This window comes from Pseudorca crassidens, chromosome 14 (assembly GCF_039906515.1).
Source record: "Pseudorca crassidens isolate mPseCra1 chromosome 14, mPseCra1.hap1, whole genome shotgun sequence".
NCBI lineage: Eukaryota > Metazoa > Chordata > Mammalia > Artiodactyla > Delphinidae > Pseudorca > Pseudorca crassidens.
Window position 1 is genome coordinate 53,375,815 of NC_090309.1, and position 21,357 is coordinate 53,397,171.

A 21,357-nucleotide genomic window follows, 5' to 3' on the forward strand; every position below is an offset into this window, starting at 1 on the left:
TAATTCTCTCTGGATAATGGAATGGAATTTGGAGTCATTTTTGTTTTTTCCTTTTTTGAATCTTCCAATTATTCTAAGTTATTTACACATTACTTACATAGTCTTTAAAAAGCTATATCAAAATCTATTTGGGACAAAATCAATACATGTATGGCCTTACCTACAGACAAAAAATCAGAGGTTAAAATAAGAAAGAATTGAAATCGACATTTAAAAATCACTTCTTGATAAAAAGTGATTTGGCATTGTGAGAGAGAACTCATGGAGCCATTTAGACAAGAAACCCACAGCTTTCTGGACAAGAAAATTAGGAGGCAAGGAGTGGTCTCCAGCGACCTCATAACAACTCCCCACTCTAAGATTCTGGGCTTCATTTCCAAGCTCCTTATGAACAGACAGGCGTCAGCGACTTCATTAATCCTCAAGAATCATGTTGATACAAAAATGACACAGTGCATTCTTTGCAAAGACAGTTGTGGAAACTGAAGCCCAAGGAGGTTTTAACACTAGAGCCCTTGACTGTATACCCAATATGTTCCACATCTGTCCCTCTTTTCCTCTGCAGCCACAGCTAACCCCATGTGGTGGTATATATGGGGAAACTAAAAGTTTGCCATAAAATTGTCTTCATTAAGCCCAAGTCCATCTATATTAGATACCTGATTCTCACTCTAGAAGGAAAGCATTCATCTTTGAGTTTCACAGTGGCAGTTATTACATGCATTGACGTCATATTGGGAGGCTGAGAGGCCAGAGAATGAGGTCATGGAATATAAAAGACAGAGACTCTTCCCTTTCTTCTCACCCACATCTACTCTCTGCTTGCCACCGTTCCTTGAACAAAATATGCTCTTTCCTGCTTCACTTTCTTGCACCCAGCTCAGTTCTCCTGGCTGGGATGTTCCCTTTCTTCCAGTACATGTGAACCTTACCCATCCTCAGAACCCGCCCACATACTGCCTGCTACCCCAAACTTTGGACTCTTGCAGCCCTCATCACAGACCCCTTTCTCTGACCTCCCATGATCAGTACCACGCAGTCAGCTCCTAACTCTATCTGCGGTAGCACAGTCCTTACTGCTTCCCATATGCATATCTTGTCTCCCCAGCCAGGCATTAAGCTCTCCAGGAACAGCAGAGCTCATCACACACACACACACACACACACACACACACACACACATTTCATAGCACACTGTTTTGTAGCTGGTAGGTCCTCAATAAATATATCTATTCATTGATTATTTGGAGATATATCAAGAGGCAGACGTACAATCATAGGCATTCTTAAGTTCAGTTGCAAGACAGAGAGTCTCATGATCCAACTATGTTTCGTCTACCAAAGACTCACTTAACATCCAAAGACACAAATACATTGAAAGTGAAGGGATGGGAAAAGATATTCCATGCAAACCGTAACCAAACGAAAGACGGAGTGGCTATTCTAATATCAGATAAAATAGACTTTAAATAAGCAGTTGGTACAAGAGACAAAAACAAAAAGACATTACATAGTGCTAAACTGTTTCCCATTTTTCTTATTTTTTATTTTAAAGAAATTATTTTTCTTGGGATAAATTCTGTTTCCATTTTTTTCAATAAAGATTTGCTTGATTAGTTGTATTTGTTTTTTTACAAGTCACACATTTAATATGTATAACTTGAAGCTTTTTACTATATTCACAGAGCTGTGCAATCATCACAATCATTTTAGAATATTTTTTATCACTCTCAAAAGAAATCTCACACTCATTAGCAGTCACTCCCATTCCTCTTTAATCCCCCAGCCCTAAGCAACCACTAAGTTACTATGTCTTTATGGATTTTCCTATGCTGGACATTTCATACAAATGAAGTCATACACTATGTCATCTTTCGTGACTGGCCTCTTTCACTTCGGATAATGCTTTCAAGATTCATTCATGTTGTAGCATGAATCAGTACTTCATTCCTTTTTATTGCTGAATATTTCATTGTATGGTTATACCACATTGTACTGAACTGTTCATCAGTTGATGGACATAGGGGTTGTTTCCACTTTTTGGCTTTTACGATTAATGCTGCTGTGAACGTACACACACAAGCTTTTGCATGAATGTATGTTTTCATTTATCTTGGACATATACCTAGGAGTGGAATCGTCAATTGATCACACTTGACCTTACCTAATTTTCCTGATTAACACTCCTGCCATTGTGTTTTCTTTTACAAAATACAGAAAGACAGAGAGAGAGACAGAGACAGGCAGAGACACAGAGAGGCTGTACCTGCTCTGGTGTCTTGTCTGAAGTTCTTGAGGACATTCAGAATCAAATGTTCTACAGCTGAAATGATGGCAGTCAAAGTGATTGGGTCAAAATATCCTACAAAGAAAAAGTTTTCTGGAAGAAAAAGGTCTAACCTGAGTTGAGCTGCATGTATGAAGAGTTGGAGAAGAAGAGAAGGAAGAAGACACTCCAGCAGGGCCATAGCATAAGCAAAGTGCTGGTGATTGGGCTGAGTACAGAGTACTTGGGGGATAAGCAGCAAGTAGTAGAAGGTGAGGTTAGAATGATTTGTTGGGAATCACATCATCAAGGACTTTGAATAGCAGCCACAAGTGTTTGAGACTAAATTTTTATAGTTTTGAAGGAACCATTGGAGACTGTCGTCTATGGACATCAGTCACATGATCAGATCAAATGGACACGGTCAGGGCAATGATGGGCAGGTGCAGGCAGGATAGACCGAAGCACGGACGCATCTGTGATAGCAAGCCCCCATTCTTTGGAGGCTGTTGCAGCAATTCAGGGCTGAGGTAAAAGCTTTGAGGGTAGCCAGCTGGAAGCCAGTGACTTATATGGATTCAGTGGGCAAAAAAACAGCATTCATCATGGCACTGGTTCCCCAAAGAACCCGAGCCTATGTTCAGGGAACTGATCATTTCCCTATTATATAAATTGATTAGGTCATTCACAGTTGAGATTGATGCCAGGGGTTTGCTACTAATCAAGCTAGAATAACAAGCGGGAGGACAAGGCAGGCCCTTTGCCAGCTGGGCAAGGAGCAGGTCCAGAGGCACGGAACACTGCAGCAAAGCACTCTGTCCCTGACCTGGGAGTCTGGGCAAAGGAAACCACTGAGAGATCTGGCAATGCCCTTCAGCTGCATCTGGAGACTCCAGGGCCAACTCCAGGAGTGACACTTCTGTCAGAGCTGACCAGTCAAGTGGAATCCAGCCCTGGAGGCCCACAGCTAGGCTGTCCTCCCTGCCTGCAGAAGCTTGTAGAGATGGGGGTATGGTAGGGATGGGGGAACAGGCTGGGGTGACACCAGTGGTGAGCCCACGGGAGGCAAAGGCTTGAAGAGAGTAGTTGAAGTGCATTTTGCCAATAGTAAAAATAGTCTGCAATGGCAAAAATGTGTGTTTACATAAGGCTCCCACTGTGCTCCAGAAAAAGGAGGAGAGGGCTCTATATTCTCAGTGGATGAGATGTTCTCCCCCTCACACAAAGGTTCCCCTTGCCCCTTTCTCAGAAGACCACTGCGAAGTTAACCACATGCCATCCAGTACCAGTAAGGCTGGTTCTGACTATGCTAGTGGTGGATCCTCTCCCATTGGCCCCTCCCCTAACACAAAGGGGAGTATAGTTGGCTCCACCCATAAACTGGAGGAGAACTTCTAGGAAGATCCAAGCCTCCGATGTGCCCTGGTTTGGGTAAAGCAACATCTGAAGTCAGATGCCTTTCAGCTTCTGGACAGCTCTCTTGCCCAAACCCCACCCCTACCCCCTGCCTGTGGACGACTTTGAGTCCCTTGACGCTTAGGGGACTGAAAATGCCACTACTTTGGGTCGGCCTTAGCTTGAGTGTTTTCTGCTGTGGAGACCAGACCGCCCGAGACTTGGGGTGGGGGGCTAGTTCTGTATTTAGTCACGGTTCACCCACCTAGGGTAGCTAAGCACAGCCTCCATAATTATCTTCATTTTCTGTTATCTGTATCGTCTCATCATCATCAGGGTCCCCCTCTCCCGTGGAAGCGGGACGGACGGAGAAGGGGCTGGCTGCCAGAAGAGGACGGTTTTCTATCCGTACCAAGGACGTTCCTCGACACAGAACTTAGAGATCCCGGCAAAGGCGGCCCGCGGAGGGCGGAGAAGCTCCCACGCTGGGGCCGAGCCCCCCGCCGTGTTTCCCTGTTGCCACGCGGCGGAGGGGGCGACGATGTACCCCCACACACACACCCTCCTCAGCGCTCAAGAACCCAGCCTTCCCGCCGCCGGCCTCGGGGCAGCCGGCTAGTGGGCTCTCCCTGCACCTCCTCTACCCACCCTGCCGCAGCCAGGTTCTTATCCAGCGTTCCCCGCCCTGGACCGGAGGGTCAGAGGGTTGGGGTGACGAAGGGAGATCCAGCAGCCGGTGGGCCCGAAGGCCTCCTCCTCCCGTGGCACCTTGGTCCTCTACTCGCTCTTGACTCCTCCCCCGTCTCTATTCCGCAGCGTCCCCTCCCTGTCAGCTCTCCGCTTCCGCGACCGCACCTGCCTTAGGGGTTGAGGGGACACAAGGGAGGTAGAAAGGGAAACCGGGGGTTTGGGGAAGCACAGCGCAGCAGGGTGACCGGCTCGTCCCGCGCCGCGGGTCCCCACAGCCCCAGAGCCGCCCGCCCGGCGGCTGCGGCACCGATGCGCTGTCCGCGGTGCTGACGCCGGCCACCCGCTCGGTCGGGAGGGGGAGGAGACGCCCTCATTCTCCGGTCGCCCCGAGTCGAGTGGCCCTTTCTCCGCTCCTAAGCGGAATCTTTTCCCCAAAGGAACCCTCCGAGACCTGGCGCTGTGGATGGATGCAGGAAGAAGACGCGAGCGACAGGGAACTTAAACTTCGGACTGGAGCTGGAGAGCCCAGTGTCAGGGCATTACCGTCTTTCGGCTTCCAGCACCTGAGACCACAGGACAACATCAAGTTGAGCAAAGTTTGACGACGGCTTGGACAGAAGGGAGGGATTCCGGAGCCGAAGCGCAGGGAGGGGCTGGACGGTATTCCCTGGCGGCGTGGTAGCCAGCACCGCAGTCCGGACACCTGCTTCGGTGCCCCGCATTAGTGCAGCCAGAACGACAGGGAGGCGTCGCAGCAGCCCAACTCCCCACCCCTTCTCTCCCTTCCTTACTCCCCACCCCCCAACACCCCGCCCCGGGCGCCGGTGACTCCGCCTCTCCGTGCCGGGCGGCTCTCCGGCTGGAGCTGGAAAGGGAGCGCTTCCCCGGACTCAGCTCGGTTCCGAGGCTCCGAAGCCGACGCCGCCAGCTCAAGCCCGGGGGCGGGAGCTGGACTGCCCACGGAGCCTGCGCTGGGGAGCCGCTGAGCCGGGAACGTCTCATGGGACGCGCCCGGGGTCTCTCTTCGTGCCCTGCTCTCCCGTCCCTGTCCTAGGCGCCCGGGCTCTACAGCCCGCCCCGCCCGCAGCCCGCGGCCTGTCTGGAGAGGAGTATGAGGCCCGGGGCCCCGTGGACGCCGGCCACAAGGCGGCAGGGGCCTACCTTGAGACCCCCGCGCCCGAGGGCGGTGGGTGAGGAGCCGCGGCAGCCGGCCAGGCGTCGGGGCGCAGAAAGGAGCGCCCCAGCTCCGGCGCCCGAAGGGCCGCGGGACCCGTGTGCGGCCTGAGCGCCGAGGAGGAGGCGGAGGCGCCCCGCCGTCCGGGCTCTGGAGGAGGCGGCGAGGGGCTCCGCGGCGGCCCCCGACCCCTGGTCACCATCCTCACGTTTCTGCTCCCGCGGGGGGGATGTCGCGGCCCGGGCCCCGAGCGCCGCCCCGGCCCCGGGGCTGAGCTCCGGACCATGTCCTCCCGCAGCCCCCGGCCCCCGCCCCGCCGCTGCCGCCGCCGCCTGCCGCGCCCCTCCTGCTGCTGCTGCTGCTGCCGCCGCTCGCACCTCAACGAGGACACGGGTCGCTTCGTGCTGCTGGCAGCGCTCATCGGCCTCTACCTGGTGGCTGGCGCCACAGTCTTCTCGGCGCTCGAGAGCCCGGGCGAGGCGGAGGCGCGGGCGCGCTGGGGCGCCACGCTGCGCAACTTCAGCGCGGCGCACGGAGTGGCCGAGCCGGAGCTGCGCGCCTTCCTCCGGCACTACGAGGCCGCGCTGGCAGCCGGCGTCCGAGCCGACGCGCTGCGCCCTCGCTGGGACTTCCCCGGCGCCTTCTACTTCGTGGGCACCGTGGTGTCGACCATAGGTGAGCGGCGCGCCCAGCGGGCGACTTTCCTCTCCGCGTCTTTCACGTGCCGCCCTTTCCACTGCTCGGGGCTCGAGCTGCGTCCCTCGGCTCCCTCTTCCCTTCTGAGGCCCCGCTGCCTACTTTCATTTCGCCCTCTCCTCCCCACCCGTCCCCCTCCTCCTGCTCGGTCTCCCTCTTTACTGGCTTTCGGCGCGGGAGGTGGCCTGAGAGGCCCATCTCTGGCGCGCACCCAGCGGTGACTGCCTGGCAAAGAGGCCAAACGGGGAGAACCCTCACCCGGGCGCTGGGCAGACGGGGGGCCGCCCGCGCTCCAGCACTTGCCAACTGCGTGACCTAACCGCTTGTGCCTCAGTTTCGGCTTCTAAAAAAGGACTTGGGAGAACATGTATCAGGGGCCTGCTGCTTCCTTCTTATTTCTCACGCCGCCTAGTCCTCGGTTTCCTCATCCAGGTGATTTGGAAAACCCTTCCTCTCTCCACTCACAGCGTTGTTACCTCCCTTCTCTTCTCCTTTCTTCTTTTACACGCGTTTTCCCTCAGAGTCCTCCAGCCCTTTTACCCTGGGGAAGGCGACCATTTCCCCAGACGAATCCCTAGATCTCCTTCGCTTTTTTTTTTTTTTTTTTTTTTTTTTACAGTCTACACCACCCCATTAGACTTGGAGAATAGGACTGCAGCCGCTCTGGTTCTGGTTTTCTCCTCTTACTTCCCCCCTCCCCTCTTCCAGCTTCCCCTCCAATTTCTTGACCTCTCTTCTTTGTTACCTTGCTATCTTGTCCAACCAATAGTGGCACCAAGGGGGTAGCTTGGGTGCAGGGGGTAGTTTCTCTATACTTTCCATCATCCCTTCCTCTTATTTTTGGTAAAATAGTTCATGATTTTGCAATTGTACAAAAAATGCTGTGTAACTATTCCTCGAAGCCCCCCTGTTTCTTTCGCCCCTCCTCTGAGCCTCTCTTGTAGAGATTGTGGAGCCATCACTGCTCCCCACTCCACCCTGTCCCTCTCTTTATTCTCCTCTCACCCACTTTCCCCATCCCTCCCCCACTTTCCCTGGACCCTGGGTGTCACGTGAAACAGACCTCTTCCCGTTGCTGTATAGAGTGCAGAATAAATACAAGATTTTCACTTTGGCAAGACTTTGTGTCTCATCTCCTCCTGCTTCCAGTCCCAGGGTGGAAGAAGGCCCTTGGTTGGTCATGCCTCTAGTCACCCCAAAGCACTATCCCCCGGTGGTAGTTTTGGAGGAGGGGACTGGATTCACCGGGCTGAGAGGTGAGGGATTGCACCGGCCCGCCTTCTGTGGGTGGGTTCTGGGCTGGATTGGTATGCCAGCTTAGAGACGGGGGAATGGACTAACTGACCAGTGTAAGCCATTGTGGGTGGCTGCTGGGAGGCAGAGAGAAAGACTGCGTCCATGTGCAGGATATGAGCAGCTAGAGATGGCTCTCTGAGTGTATATGTATAGTCTACGAAAGGGCTTCCTTTCAATGAATTTTCATGTGTCATGTTTGATCTGATGACTTTAAATAGAAAAGGCAAATGTGGCCCAAGTCCAAAGTACACACAAATTGGATAAAAATACCATTTAAAAGCTATATCATGTTGTTATGGTGATTGAAGATATAAAATGACCCCCTTAAAAAAAATCCCCTTTTAAGAGCTGCATCAAGTTGCTATAGCAACTAGAGTTTTTTTTTCTTTTTTTTTTTTAAGTGCTTTAAAAGTACTAAAGATGCTTAGTCCTGGAAGATGACATCATGTGTTCATAGCTCATTATTGATTTATGCTCTTCCTCTTGTAAACACACCCTTTTGCTTTCACCTAGAGGCAACCTGTGCACAAGTTGGGCAGCCACAGCCTTTCTTTCCCAGCGGTGTGCTCTGACCTTGGCTTCCTAATGGAGCCCACAGGTTAAGGGAAAGGTGGGAGCAGTGTCCCCTTCCCCTACAGACCATGAGTCTATCCAAATGGGGCCTCATTCCAGTGACCTGTGGTCTCTGTGCCTTTCTGATGAGCTCCCATCAATGCCTTCATTCACCGCCCAGCCATGGCTTCTACAGCTTCTGTCAGTTCTTTGCACAAAATCAAGTCAGCGTGTTGGTAAATTGTTCCAAGCCCGAGCCCTTAATCTACGAGCAGGATTGGCTGTTCTTTAGTCAAGCAGAAAGAAACTATGTTCTCTTTCTTGATTTGTGTTTGGGGATGCAGGCAAGCATTGTAGGAGGCTATGCTGAAGCTGGTGGCTATGTTACAAATGACCCAGCACATTGTTTCCAAAATCTGCTGCAGGGAGATATTTACCTCTGAGAAGAGCTGCACTCAGGACCAGAACCAGCCAGTGGAAAGCTCGGCATTGAACTAGCCCCTTTGCAGAGGTGCCAAGAAAGCCACACAAGTAGCAGGGTCTCTATCAGTTGTCCACCTGCTGACGTGGTCTGGGGCAGTGGTTCAAATTGGTCACTTCTGTCACATAAGTTCTGCTGAATCCTGAAGTAGCATGATTTTTATTTCAGGCTTCTCTTGCAAAATGTACTTGGATGAGATTTAAGTAAAGACCTACCTACGTCAGTTTCACTTCTGTTTATGTAGTTCCTTTCCCTTAAATGCCCTGAGTCTTCAGAGACAATTATTATTACTGGTGCTTTTATGGATTCTGCAGCTCAGGGAACCAAAGCCGAATCCAAAATGGGCAGTCAGTATTCTCTATCTGACACCTCATCCAGCGAAGAGGAAAATTAGCATGCACTCGGTTTTATTTGAATATCACAGTGTGTATGGTCCAGGCAGCAGTGTGGACATTTTCTTGTATTGTATAGACCCAACTAAATGATTCATCTAGACTTTAGTGTAGAAAACCCTTTCTTCATTCATCCCATAAATATGATATATTGTGTATATCAGGCCCCAAGTGCTAATATGTTGAAAGGTTAAAGCTTATTCTACAAGACAAAGGTGGAAGCATATTCCAACATGGGCAGTTGGATTGCAGTGTTCATGGGCGCCACATCTTGGCTAGCCTCACTAATGATGATTGGAACAAGGAGGGGTCCTTTGGTCCAATCCCATGTGGCTCAGAGTGTTAAGGGACGTGTCTCAGGTCACAGTTAATAATGTATTCAGCTGGGTCCAGAATCCAAGTTATGCAGTGTTTATTCTCCCAGTTTCATTGATATAATTGGTGGGCACATTCCTGTTTGAGACTGAAGTATTTAATAACGTGTGTGTGTGTGTGTGTGTGTGTGTGTGTGTGTGTGTGTGTCTGACAGACACTACAGCAGGGCTGAGCAAAAGGACTGGTCTGTTGGTCAGGCCAACAGTTGATTAAGTCCAGAGAAAACTTGAAGGATCAGACACATCTTAGAGGTCAGATAGACTAGAAGCATCTGGTAAGTCTTAGACAGCTGGGAAGGCAAGAGCCAGTACCAAGAAGGTTAGAGACAGAAATGCTAGCAAGTAGGAGACATTCGGGTAAATTCTGGTCCAAGGACAGCAGCCACTTTCTCTCTGCCTTCTTTTGCACGCGTGTGTGTGTGTGTGTGTGTGTGTTTGTTTGTGTAGGGGAGGGGAAGAAGGGGCAGGAATGGGCCTTCAGCTAGAGGGAGACACAGAAGAAAAATTCAGGTGTGGTTGTGTGTACTCATGTTAGATGAAACACCATGATGAGGTAGAATACTTGTCCTGACATTTGGCTTGAACAAGGCCCATATCCGGAGTTAGGTAACGTGCAACTGTCCGTACAACATAGACCCAGTGGGAAGATTTGCCAGTGGCTGTTCAGTGGTAGTTGAGGCTGAATAGAAAGTCAGTCTGAATAGCTTAAGCAAAATGAAAATCCACTTCGTGGTCTAAATTATTCATATTGATTGCTTACGCTGAACTGAAATCCTGGGCAGTTGCTATTTCTGCCATTTATGCTCTATGACATATTCCCAGGGGATTGAAATCAAGTTTGTTTTCATGTAAATACATCCATTTATTCATCCCTCCATTTAACAAAATCCAAGACAAGCAGAACTCATAACCATGCATGTGTCGCCTTTGGCATGTCATCTGCATCTCCCGTGATTACATGAACTTCTAAAGAGAAAGACACTGGCTGGTGTTCTTTTAGTACTAAATAGTATTCTTGGAGTCAGGCCCTAGCTCAAAGATATTCAAGCAATCCAAAGAGTATTAATCCATCATTTCACATCCTAAAGGATGTTTTATTGGTTTACTTTGAAAAGATTAAAAGGAAACTCTCCACTGGGGTTTTAATTATGCAACTGCTGTCAGATTTACACATAGAGAAGAACATATTTCAAAGTCTCTCTCAAATGGCAGCTTGATATAAACAGAAATATTTTTGCTTCCTTTTATTAGGTTTTCTGGCAGCATATTTTAGCTATAAAGCTAAAACCATGCCGCTGTAGCCGGGATGGTGTAGGTATAAGAGATGTCACTTTTGGCACTGCATAATTTAGCTTGCTACTTTCAGAATTAGGCATACTTAATTTTCAAGTCCTAACTTTTTACTTCTTTTTTAACATGGAGTTTTAAAAATGTTTTTGCTTCAAAGGAAACTAAGACATTATGAGTCCGAAATGTCACTACCACATTTACATTCGGTTTTCTTCTGACATGTATGTAATCCAGCTGGAGGCGGCTCTGATGCCGGGAATGAAATACATTACCCAGAAGGAGAGGAGTACCTTTCCTCGCTTATTTCTCTCATCAGCTATTTTTTATTGGAAGATGATGCTATGACAACTCTGAAGGACATTTAGGGGAAAAAAATCCATCATTAGATTTGAAGCTGTAGATGGACAGCAAGGAAATACATTCTAATTCACTGCTCTGTCCTCAGCACCCGGCACTGAACCCAGCACATTGTAAACAGTCAGTAATTATAATAACTCCTAATACTCTGCCCTAACATAACTGTTTTCATTTTTGCAAGTTCCCCTGCAGTTCTTTGTCACCTTTTGTAGGAAAAAAAAGGGAACTCCTTGACAAGTGCTGAGCTGCTTTTGGTAACATTTTTTTATCAGTGTTGTTTCCATGTTTCTACATACTAATTTTAATGGGTGCATAATATTCTATGTAACTGACGTTCTGTAATTTACTACCCCTATTGCTGTGTAGCTGGGTGTGGTTCCCAATTTGGGGGCTGTTGTGAGTAATGCCACAGTCATCATCTTTATGAAGATGGCCTTTTCTTTATGCAATATCTCCTTCAGTTGAATTCCCAGCAGTGAAATTGATAGTCAGGGCACACTACCATCTTCATGGCTCCTGGGGCCAGTCCCTCTGGAGTGCAGGACTGTCTCATCTCTCCTGAGCTGAGCCTACAACCTCTACAAAGCCTAGAAGAGACTGGACAGTTACCCAGCAAATTGCCCCATGGAAACAGGCCACAGATTCACTTGGTTTACTCCAGGACTGCACTCACTCCCAGGGGCTGAGCTGACCCCTGAACAAGTCAGTGACTAAAGCATCTTCAGCCTCCCTTGCTTGAATGAGAGCCACTTCCTCTGGGAAATTCTGGGTGGGTGGAGAAGGGCAGGAAGGAGAACAGGAGCAGCTGCCCGGCCATCAAAGACAGAGACGGGGTACCTGGACCTTCTTCCTTCCTGTCCCCTGCATTCCCGGGATGTCTGCCACCACTCCTGGGCCAAGCCAGTTGAGGGAGAGGGTTCTTCCCTTTGGTCCTGACTGTGCCCAAGGACCCCAGCCTGGACTGGCCCAGAATTGTGCCACATGGAGCAGACACCTAGCTCTAGAGTATTCCAGCTGGGAAGCACCATAGAAATCCTCCAGAACTTTCCCCAGGCATTTATACCATTTTGTCAACAAAGGCCAACAAGCAGCCTATTACAGAAAACAGGGGAGCTGGAGCCCCACCCATCAGGCCTCCCCTTAGATGCCAGGTACTCCCTGAAAGCTTCTCTGAGGAGCCCTGGTGCTCCTCCAAGACCAACCCGAAGAGGGTTAAGTTAGCCTTGTTCCTCATTTTACGTAGGTTCAGAGAAGGAGAGAGGGTGTTCAAGGTTGCACAGCAAGTCAGAGGGGCATTTGCTGAGAGCTGGTGCTGACCCAGGACCTGCCTATGTGGACTCTGAGGTCCTTGAGCTCTCATGCCGCCTTGGAAAAGTTTCCTGAATACTGCTGAAGATCTCTCTGTCTGTCTCTCTGTCTGTCTCTCTCCCTCTCTCTCTCTCTCTCTCTCTCTCTCTCTCTCTCACACACACACACACACACCCCCCTGCAAATGAACCAGATCCCGCCATGGCTCTTCTGAGCAGATACCAGTCTTCCCAGAAGGGGTGAAAGTTGAACAGTACATCAAAGACAAAGGGGAAGAGCTTGGAGGGAGGCGGGTAGGGCATCTGAGGAGCAGCAAAGTAAGTCGAGTGCCTTGGAGGGTCCTCCAGGGAGAAGCTCCTGCTGCATCTGAAGGCTGTGGGGGAGCCTTAGGTCTGTGTTCGAAGGTGGAGCTCAGGGCTCCCACCCCCGTCAGCTACAGTGGGACTCTCTGTGCCCTTGCGTGGTGGCCTCAGATTCAGAGGAGGTGAGACGGAGCAAAAAGCCACTGTGTTTCTGTTCACAGCCCCAGCCCAGGGTCTGCCCTAGTCTCCTAGCCCTCCCCTTGCTTCTGCCCAGCTCCACTGACCTTCCCAGGATCCAGGGCTTGGCCAGGGGCTGCCAGCCAGCCAACCAGAACGTGGGGCTGAGGTGGGCGTGCTGGGCAGTCTCAGGCTCTGATCTCACCTGGGGTCAGTGGCAGGGTTTCTACGAGGTGAAGTTTGGGGAGGCATAGGGTCTTGAGGCTCTGAGGACAAAGGACTTTCCATGGGACTGAGACGGTACAGGAGAGGTGCTGGTAGAGAGTGAGAGAGAACCGAGGCCCCCTGGCTCACCCCAAGCCAGCTCTAGGCAGCTGCCACCATGGCTGTCAGGCTCTGGCCCCAGGAAGTTCTGTCCTAAACCAGGCCATTCCCTAGCCAACCGCCAGCTCTAATTCTTGGGGGACCGTAGCAGCCAGTAGCTCCGGTGAGGATGCTCTGAGTGTCACCTCCTCCCTGGGCTTGGGCAAGCCCAGCTCAGGACTAAGCTCCCAAGCTCACTAGCAGGATGGGTGTGCAGGGCCCTGTGAAGGATTAAGCTCTGGGGGACCCACTCTGTCACTTCCCCCAGATCCCAGGTGACTCCAGGATGGAGCTTCCGGTATCTTGCAATTTGAAGTTTTACAGTGTCTGGATACAATGTCATTATTCTCACAGTAACAGATATTGCCGACCAGGAAGGCAGGGTAGCACAGAGCAGTGCCTCTCAATCAGTAAAGTGCATGCAAATCACCAGGCTCTCGTCAAAGGGCAAGAGCACTTTCTGTTCAGTAGGTCTGGGTGGGACCTGAGACTGCATTCCTCATTAGCTCCCAGTGACGCCCATATTCTTGGTTCCCAGACTGCACTGGGCATAGCATGGGAAGAGAGAAGCAGCAGTGAGTCAGGAACTGGCAGCTTGGACCCACTCTGCCCCTCACTGGCTGCACGGCCGTGGGCAGGACACGACACCACGCAGGGCCTCAGTGGCTTCATTCCTAAAAGCAGGGAGTGCCGGGGTCACGTGGGTCCCTTCCAGCTCTGATGTTCTCATATCTGGGAAGGCTATTTGCTCACATCTTCTGGTGCAGTTTAGTGCAGACTAAATGCACCAACTCTGCGGACTGGGTCCCAGTCCCAGTTCTGCCACTGACAAGCCATGTGCTCCCAGTGAGAGGATGTGCCTCTTCTTACCTCAGTTCCCTCCTCTGTAAAGTGAGGATAACAATGTTCCCTACCCCACGGGCACCTACAAGGGTTGAATGAGCTCATCCACGTGTGCAGTGCCTGGCAAACCCTTGGAAAGCATCAGCTCCTCAGAACTGGGCAAGCCTCCTGGGTGAGCCCTGGGCTGCCACCCTGCACGGGGGGAAACCGAGGCCCAGTTCATGGCCGACCCACCACTCTGCGTACAGTCCTCTGGGTCTCAGCCGCCCCGGCACTGTGGCATCTGCCGCCCTCTCATCGGCCGCTGTCTCTGGGGCATGTTGCTGTCCTGCGCCGTTACATAACTGGCCTGGGAGGGTGCTTTTTAAAATGCATTTTCTTTGGTTCCTCAACTAGAATGTCTTAATAATTCCTCACGTGTGTGCTCTTTGATCTTTTTAAAGAAGCTGTTTGGTGAATAACTGAACAAGTGACTGAGCGGTGGGTGGTTTAGACCATTGTCCCCCGGTACGTCTCTGCTTCTCACCCCCAGAGCAGAGCCCTGGGGAGCCACACCCCTGCCCACCATCCTGGTTTAGTGGGCTGAGGCCTCCTGGCAGTGCTTGGGCTTAGGGGGAGGTCGTGGAGCTGAGACCAGCAGAGAGGCCAGATGGGGCTGAGGTCAGGCCTCGCTACGCTTCTCTGAGGCGACTCTGGTGTTGGGACTGCGGGTGGAGGAGGCTGCAGGACGGCACTGAGGTGAACAGCCCCACTTTGGGTGGGAACCAGGGTGCTGCTTCAGGTCCCCAGGCCCAAACCTTACTCCGTACCCTTCACCCTGGGGCTACTCAGCTCCCCTGCTGGGTAGAAAAAGCATTCCCTGTCCTAGGGCAGGACAGGGGAGGCTGCAGGGCCTGCCAGCATTTTCCCTCTCCAGACTCCACCATGCCAGCAGCCAGGGCCTTTGTTCCGGGGAGAAAGAGGGTAACCGCAACATCGCTGGTCTCACTGATTGTCACCCCCCCACACACACACACGCACACACACACACACACACACACACACGTCGTGCTTGCCCGTTTACTGTGTTTTTACCCATGTTTATTCAGGAACCTCCCCCAAAGCCTAGGACAGCAAAGAGGATGCTATTATCCCATTTCACAGACGAAGAGACAGGCTCAGAGAGGTTAAGCGATTTGCCTGGGTTCACACAGCAGGGAGTCAATGGCAGGATAGAGGATTCAGGCCTCCTGACTGTATGGCATCCTTTCTGTTGCCCCTGAGCCATGCACGACCACAGAGGGAGAAGAGTCACAGCCCAGTCTGGGGTCTGGGGGCGGTGGGGGCAGAAGAGGTGAATATGAGGTGGTGTCAGCAAGGGCTCAAGCACAGTTTAGGGGTTTGGATTTGGCAGTGCTATGCTCCTTGTAGCCCCCATGGCTACACTGAGCTTTCCATCCTACACAACGCTGCGCCCCTTTTGAGGGAGGCTGCAGGCAGGCAAAGCATGGTGCTTCACGCAGAGCTCACTACAACTCTGGGAGCCGTTGATGGGAACTTTGGGGGCCAACTACACCAAGCTCTTGCCCAGAGAAAGGACCTCATGAGCTGAGGGCCCTCAGCCTTGCACCTGGGATAGCAGCAGTGGCCACAGAGCGGCGGGACCAGAAAAGCAAATAACCGGAAGGTCCGCACTTGAGCACATCAGCCAGGAACGTCTGGGCACTCGGCCAGCTCAGGACTGTCCAAGGTCATGTCCTGGAGGCAAACCCACCCAGACATTGAGGGAAGGCGTGAAACCAAGCACCTGCTGGTGCATCCCCAGCTCTAGCCACTCTTAACTTCTGGCCATCCCTCCTGCACCCCACCCTGAACCCCAGGCACATTCCGCCTCCAGGCCATCGCTCAGGCTGTTTTCTCCACCTGGAATGTTTTCCCCTTTCTCTCCATTTTCCACCAAGTGAACTTGGACTTCAAGGCGCAGCTCAAACGAGGCCACTAAAGCGAGACCTTCTTGGAGCCCCTCTCACTGCCCCCAGACACGTGGTCATTACCTGTTTCTATGCCAGTTTCCCTGGCAATAATACCAGCCTCTGTTCGGTGGGGTAAGGTATGGTAAAGGCTGGTACCGGACCCAGAACATCGTAGGTATCCTTTCTCCTTCCTCCAGGTCAGGAGCTCTGTCTTAGTAGTGCTCGTCACTGCTACAGTTAATGACAGTAATAGCCACATGGCAGCAGCCATGCATTGAATGACTACTGTAAAGTGGGCGCCGTGTCTGGAGATGGGGATAATTGAAAAGCAAAGAGGTAGTTTCTGCAAATCATGGAGCAGAGTGCTTGGCACAAAGTAGGTGATTAATCAATGTTGAATGGATGGAATGAATAAATGAGTGTGAGTAACTGAAAACCTTGGACTGCTGGAAATAATAAAAAGAGAGTAGAAAAACCGGGGCCCAGGCTGGGCTCCAGGAACCTCCCAGCACCCCCGTCTCCCTCCCCGCCTGGCAGGTGTGCAGGAGACAGCTAGCTCATTCTGGCTGGGGCTCCCCTGGCGGACAGTGCTGTCTCCGTGGCTCTCTGAGTCAGCTGGGTCCTTGTCCTACCCTGCCTGGGGCCCGGCAGAATCACTGGATTGATACCAAACCAGACAGTTCTGAGCCTCAGCCCCCAGAGCCCCAGGAGTGGTGGGAAAAGTTCAATTCTGAACAAGGAGGCCAGGCTCCTTGGCCCCAGCTCTCCCACCAACCCAGATGCCCCATCTGGCCCTGGCCTTGGCCGCAGCTTCCAGCCACAAGGAAGCCCTGCTGAGTTCTGCCTCTCGGCTCAATAGTTCTACCTTTTCCATCACCAGCCCATGGCACACCCCTTAGAAACCAGATGTTGGCTCACAAATTGGACAGAAGTTTTATCAGTAACTAAATGCAATTCCACAAATCCAGAAAACCACCCCTATCCACACAGCCCAGCACCATCACAATGCCTCTAAAAATACTTGGGGAAGCTTTTATTGGAATGGGGTGTCCCAGCTTTCTGGAAAGTTACAGTTGAGATAAACACAAGCCCCGAATCGCACTCCGCGTGACTCTTCCCTAATGCTTTCCAAATGGCCCCGACCTCATTCCCTTGCTGCCAAGTGTGCGGAATTCTGAGCACCTCGTGGTGAGCTGCTCACACCAGGACCTGCCAGAGAAGCTTCAGGGACAGCCCAGGCCGGAGAGGGAAAGGAAAACACAAAACTCTGCCCACGTTGAGTGAAACTGCGGGGCTTGATCCCCCCAGCACCCAGGAGCCTGTCTCTCCTGTTCTCTGCTCCATCACCCAGTGCCTAGCACCAGGCTTGGCACATGGGAGGGGCTCCACGAATATTTGTGGAAAGAACATAAATTTGAATAATTGGCCATTTCCAAGATTCTCAACTCTACCTAGGCACCAGTTGAAGGAAAAGTAAAATACGAAAATCTCCACTTACAAATCAGACGATGATTCACTTTGTAAAAGAAAGCTTCAATTTGCAAAGGTCTTCACTCCGGGGCTTCTCCAGGCACACCAGTGCATTTACAGTGAGACGCAACGTGCAGCCAGTATGTCAGGAACCCAGAGCCACACCAAGTCCCCTTTACTGCCATTGCCACCTTCACACAAACCCCAAATCCCTGAGGCAGCCCAGTGCCTAAAGTCAAGGGCTTCTGGTCGAATTAGTGAGCAATACACATGACCCAGTGGGCAATTCAGAAGTGTGTGTTTCAAGAGCTAATGCGGGTGGTGTGTCTTGTACTGATGAGCTGCCCAGGTCCACTGGAGCCGTCCAGCCGACGGAGCATATGCCCAACGTACGCAAAGTGCCTCATAAGGCTCCTCGATGTGCATTGTTCAGTCAGGCAGGTGGGCATTGTACGTGTCTCCATGTTAAGAATGAAGAAATCTGCAACACCAAGAGACGGTTTGCAGTGCAGTGTAGCGGCTAGGCGCAAGTGCTGAGGGCCCTGGCCTGGGTTAGGATTTCAGCTCTGTCATTCACTGGTGGGGTTGCCAGGAAACATCTCCGGCTCGTTCACTGAACAAGTCTGGCTCACTGCCTTCCCCTCCAGTCTCCCAGGCATGATCCATCCAAGACCTGGGCCTCACATTCCTTGACCATCTCACCCACAGCAATGTTTTTCTCTGTCCCACTCTGGCAGGTACTCTGTTCTACCCATGTCCTTGCTATGACCAGTGAACTGCACTGCCTTCAAAGCTCACCTTCTGATCACCACCTCCCATCCTTCCAGCTCTCATCCACTGTTGCCCCAATATAGTATTCCTTGGACCCCAAACGGGCAGTCCCCTACTATGTTTCCATCATCTTTTCTGGGCCCTCATTTCTTTTCTAACCCAACTTAGATTCAGAGGTGCTTCCCTCTGCAAGCACCCTTAACTTCCTTGCCTCTCTCTCTCCCTGCATTGTGTCCCTGTCCCCAACTTGGTACCATCAAAATGCCAGCTTTCCACCTATTCCTTACCTGTACCCAAGCCGCTACACGTGGCTGGAGAAAACCATGCAAACATGCTGACTGGTCCAACTTTAAATTAGTGACCCTGGGGACCAGCCGGACACTCCATGCTGGCAGACCCTCCTACTACCTTCCTATTGTGTCCGTTCACCACTTATCCCTCTTCTTCCCACCTCCAGCCTCCCATAGCCCTCACTCTGCTCACACTTCCCTGAGAAAATACAAGTCATCAGACAGGGACTCTCATCTTCACAACCGCTGATCCATTCATCATGGGGAGCTGCTGCTTCCTTATGATAGCAGACAGATTGTCCACTTTCAAATGCCTGCTTCACTGGGTCTCATCCCCTCCAACCTTCTCAGAGACTTGTTTCTGCCATGACCCGCCCCATACATGGTCAGTGTGTCCTCCATTGGCATGCAAAAATGCTGTCTTTTCTTAATAGACCCTTCCTTGACCCCTGCATCACCTTCCAGCTACCTCCCCATTTCTCTGCTCCTCTTTACGGGAAAGCTTCTCCAAAGAGTAGTCAACATCTCCCTTCCTCCCTGGATCCACATCGATCCAGAATCTACCCCATATTTCCACTGAGTCTGCTCTTATAAGATCCCCCATGGCCTCCTTTCTGCTAATCCAGTGATGACTTCCCTGTCTTCATCTTACTCAGCCACCCGGCAATAGTTGACACCACTGGCCATTCCTCCTTGAAATCCTCTTTTCTCTCGGCTTCTGAGACATCGTGCTCTCCTTGACCCTCACTGGCTGCTATCCTGTCTCCTTCACTGAATCCCCTCCTTTGTGTGATCTCTCATTGTTAGAGGACCCCACATTCAGTCCTTAGACCTTTCTCCCTGGATTCTCTCTCCAGACAATGTCACTTAACCTGTAGGGGAAGCAACCTTTTTTCCTCTATGCCCTTAGGTTTTATACCTGGAGCACTGCAAATTAAACTGACAAAAGAAAGATTAACATGAGAAAAGTCTTATGATGTATGCATATGGAGGGCTTCATAGAAAAGAACTGAGATCCAAAGAAGCAGTTAAGCCTGAGGCTTATATACCATTTTAACAAAGAGCAGTAAATTGTGGAGAAGTGATAAGGCAAAGGCAAAAGGGTCTGGGCTTCTAGGAGTGGTAACTTGTGAGAAGGTAAATATATGGGGGAAAGGAAGGTAAGGGTTATTTTAGTAAGGTTTGTTGTGCAGACTCCAATTTGTGCAGTCTTGGGGTGAGAAGTGCCTCTGGTTATTAAGAGTTGTTCTTCTTTCCTGGTATAGTTAAGGAGGCGGGGGGACACCTTCACAAAGGAAAATTTATACCCTACCTTTGGGCAGATAGGGGAAGGTTAGAAAGCTTTTCCTGAGTCTGCTGTTTCTCTATGGCCTCCAGCTTAAAATAATCCTTATGCCAAAGTTGCATATTTTGGGGTCACATCCTCTGATCCCCTTCACACCCCATGGCTTTAAAGCCCACCTATCTGCTGATGACTTCCAGAAGAATAACCCCAATCTTCCACACTATGCTTCAAGACCACAGGTCCAAGGGCCAGCTTGACATTTCCACGTGGAAGTCTAATATGTATTAAAACTTAAAAAAGACCGAACTAGAACTGTTGATTTCTGCTTTGTTCCAGTCTTCCTCACCTCAATAAATGGTACCATCAGGAAGAGCTGTCCTGACGCCTCTTTCTCTCTAATTTTCCATATTCATCATCAAATCCTGTCAGCTCAATCTGTAAAATACATTCCAATTTCATCCCCTGTCTCTGTGCCCATCACTACTGGTCTACTCTGGTCACAACCACTGTATGTTGCTGGGGCAACTAAATCAGTCTCTAACCAATCCTCCAGCTTCCTTTCTGCTTCTTGACAACCTCTTCTCCACACAGCAGCCAAAGAGGCCGTTAAAAGTATACATCAGTCAAGCTCTTCCCTTATTTGAAACCCACCAGTGATTCCCCATTGCAGGAAATCTGACTCCTCACCATGACATGCAAGGCCCTGTGTGACCTGGCCCTGCCTCCTCTCAGCCTCACTGGTACTGCTCTCCCCTTTGCTCAACTCATTATGGTGTCCAGACTGGACTTATTAGACCTCAGGGCATTTGCATTTGCTGTTCCTGCTCCTGGGAGTCCAGCTCCCTGGGTCTTGGTATGGCTGACTTCTCAACCACATTCAAGCCTCAATATCTAAAACTAAAATGTCACCCCTTGAGGAGCCTTCTTTAACTACCTGACTATAATAGTGTCCCCCACTCACCTCCAGCCTCTGTCCATCACACTACGGTCTTATTAGAGCATGTACCACATTCCTAAATCATCCAGTTCCTGTATTTACTTGTTTGTTGCCTGACCTCTAGCCACTCCCTGCTCCACGAGAACAGGGGTCTCGTCTCCTCACCCACTGTTATATTCCCAGCGCACAGCACAGCACTTGGTGTTTGTTGAACAAATGAACAAACTTCCAAACCTTCTGTTTTAACATCTATAAAGTGGGAATAAAGCTGTGCCTATCTCACACGGTTGTTGGGAGAATTGTACGAGACCATGGATGTAGGTGCCTCATCTGGCCATGGCATTTAATAAGCACTCTAATATGAGCTAGTGTTTTTATTAATAATTTGGCTGAGGTCACACAGTGAGCGGTAAAGCTGGACCCCAAATCCTTTGCTCATTCCAGCGTGTCTGAGGCCACCTCTCAGGTTGCAGGGTAGGCCTGGGGGAGCAGTGTGAGTGAGGTCAGGACCAGCCTGCCTTAGGACCAACAACAGGTAAAACTGCTTTAATAGGTTTAGGTCATATCAGAGGGTCTTGAAAGCTGGGCAGAAACGTCTTAGGCTTGGCCTGGGGAGCAATAAGGAGCCATTACATGTTCTTGACGATGCTAAGTGTCTGAGAAGAGGATTCTGGCTGATTAGTCACTATACAGTTA

The 21,357-nt window shown here is 50.8% G+C and overlaps 1 protein-coding gene across 1 annotated transcript in view; it reads left to right on the forward strand.

The window, feature by feature from the left end:
* Positions 1 to 5,051: 5,051 nt before the first annotated feature.
* The window catches only part of KCNK12 (potassium two pore domain channel subfamily K member 12), a 56,769-nt gene continuing 40,463 nt past the window's right edge, over positions 5,052 to 21,357 (forward strand). The window contains exon 1 of the mRNA XM_067703044.1: positions 5,052 to 6,200. Within this exon, the coding sequence (XP_067559145.1) occupies positions 5,810 to 6,200 (391 nt within the window). The 5' untranslated portion in view covers positions 5,052 to 5,809. The remainder of the gene's footprint in view (positions 6,201 to 21,357) is intronic.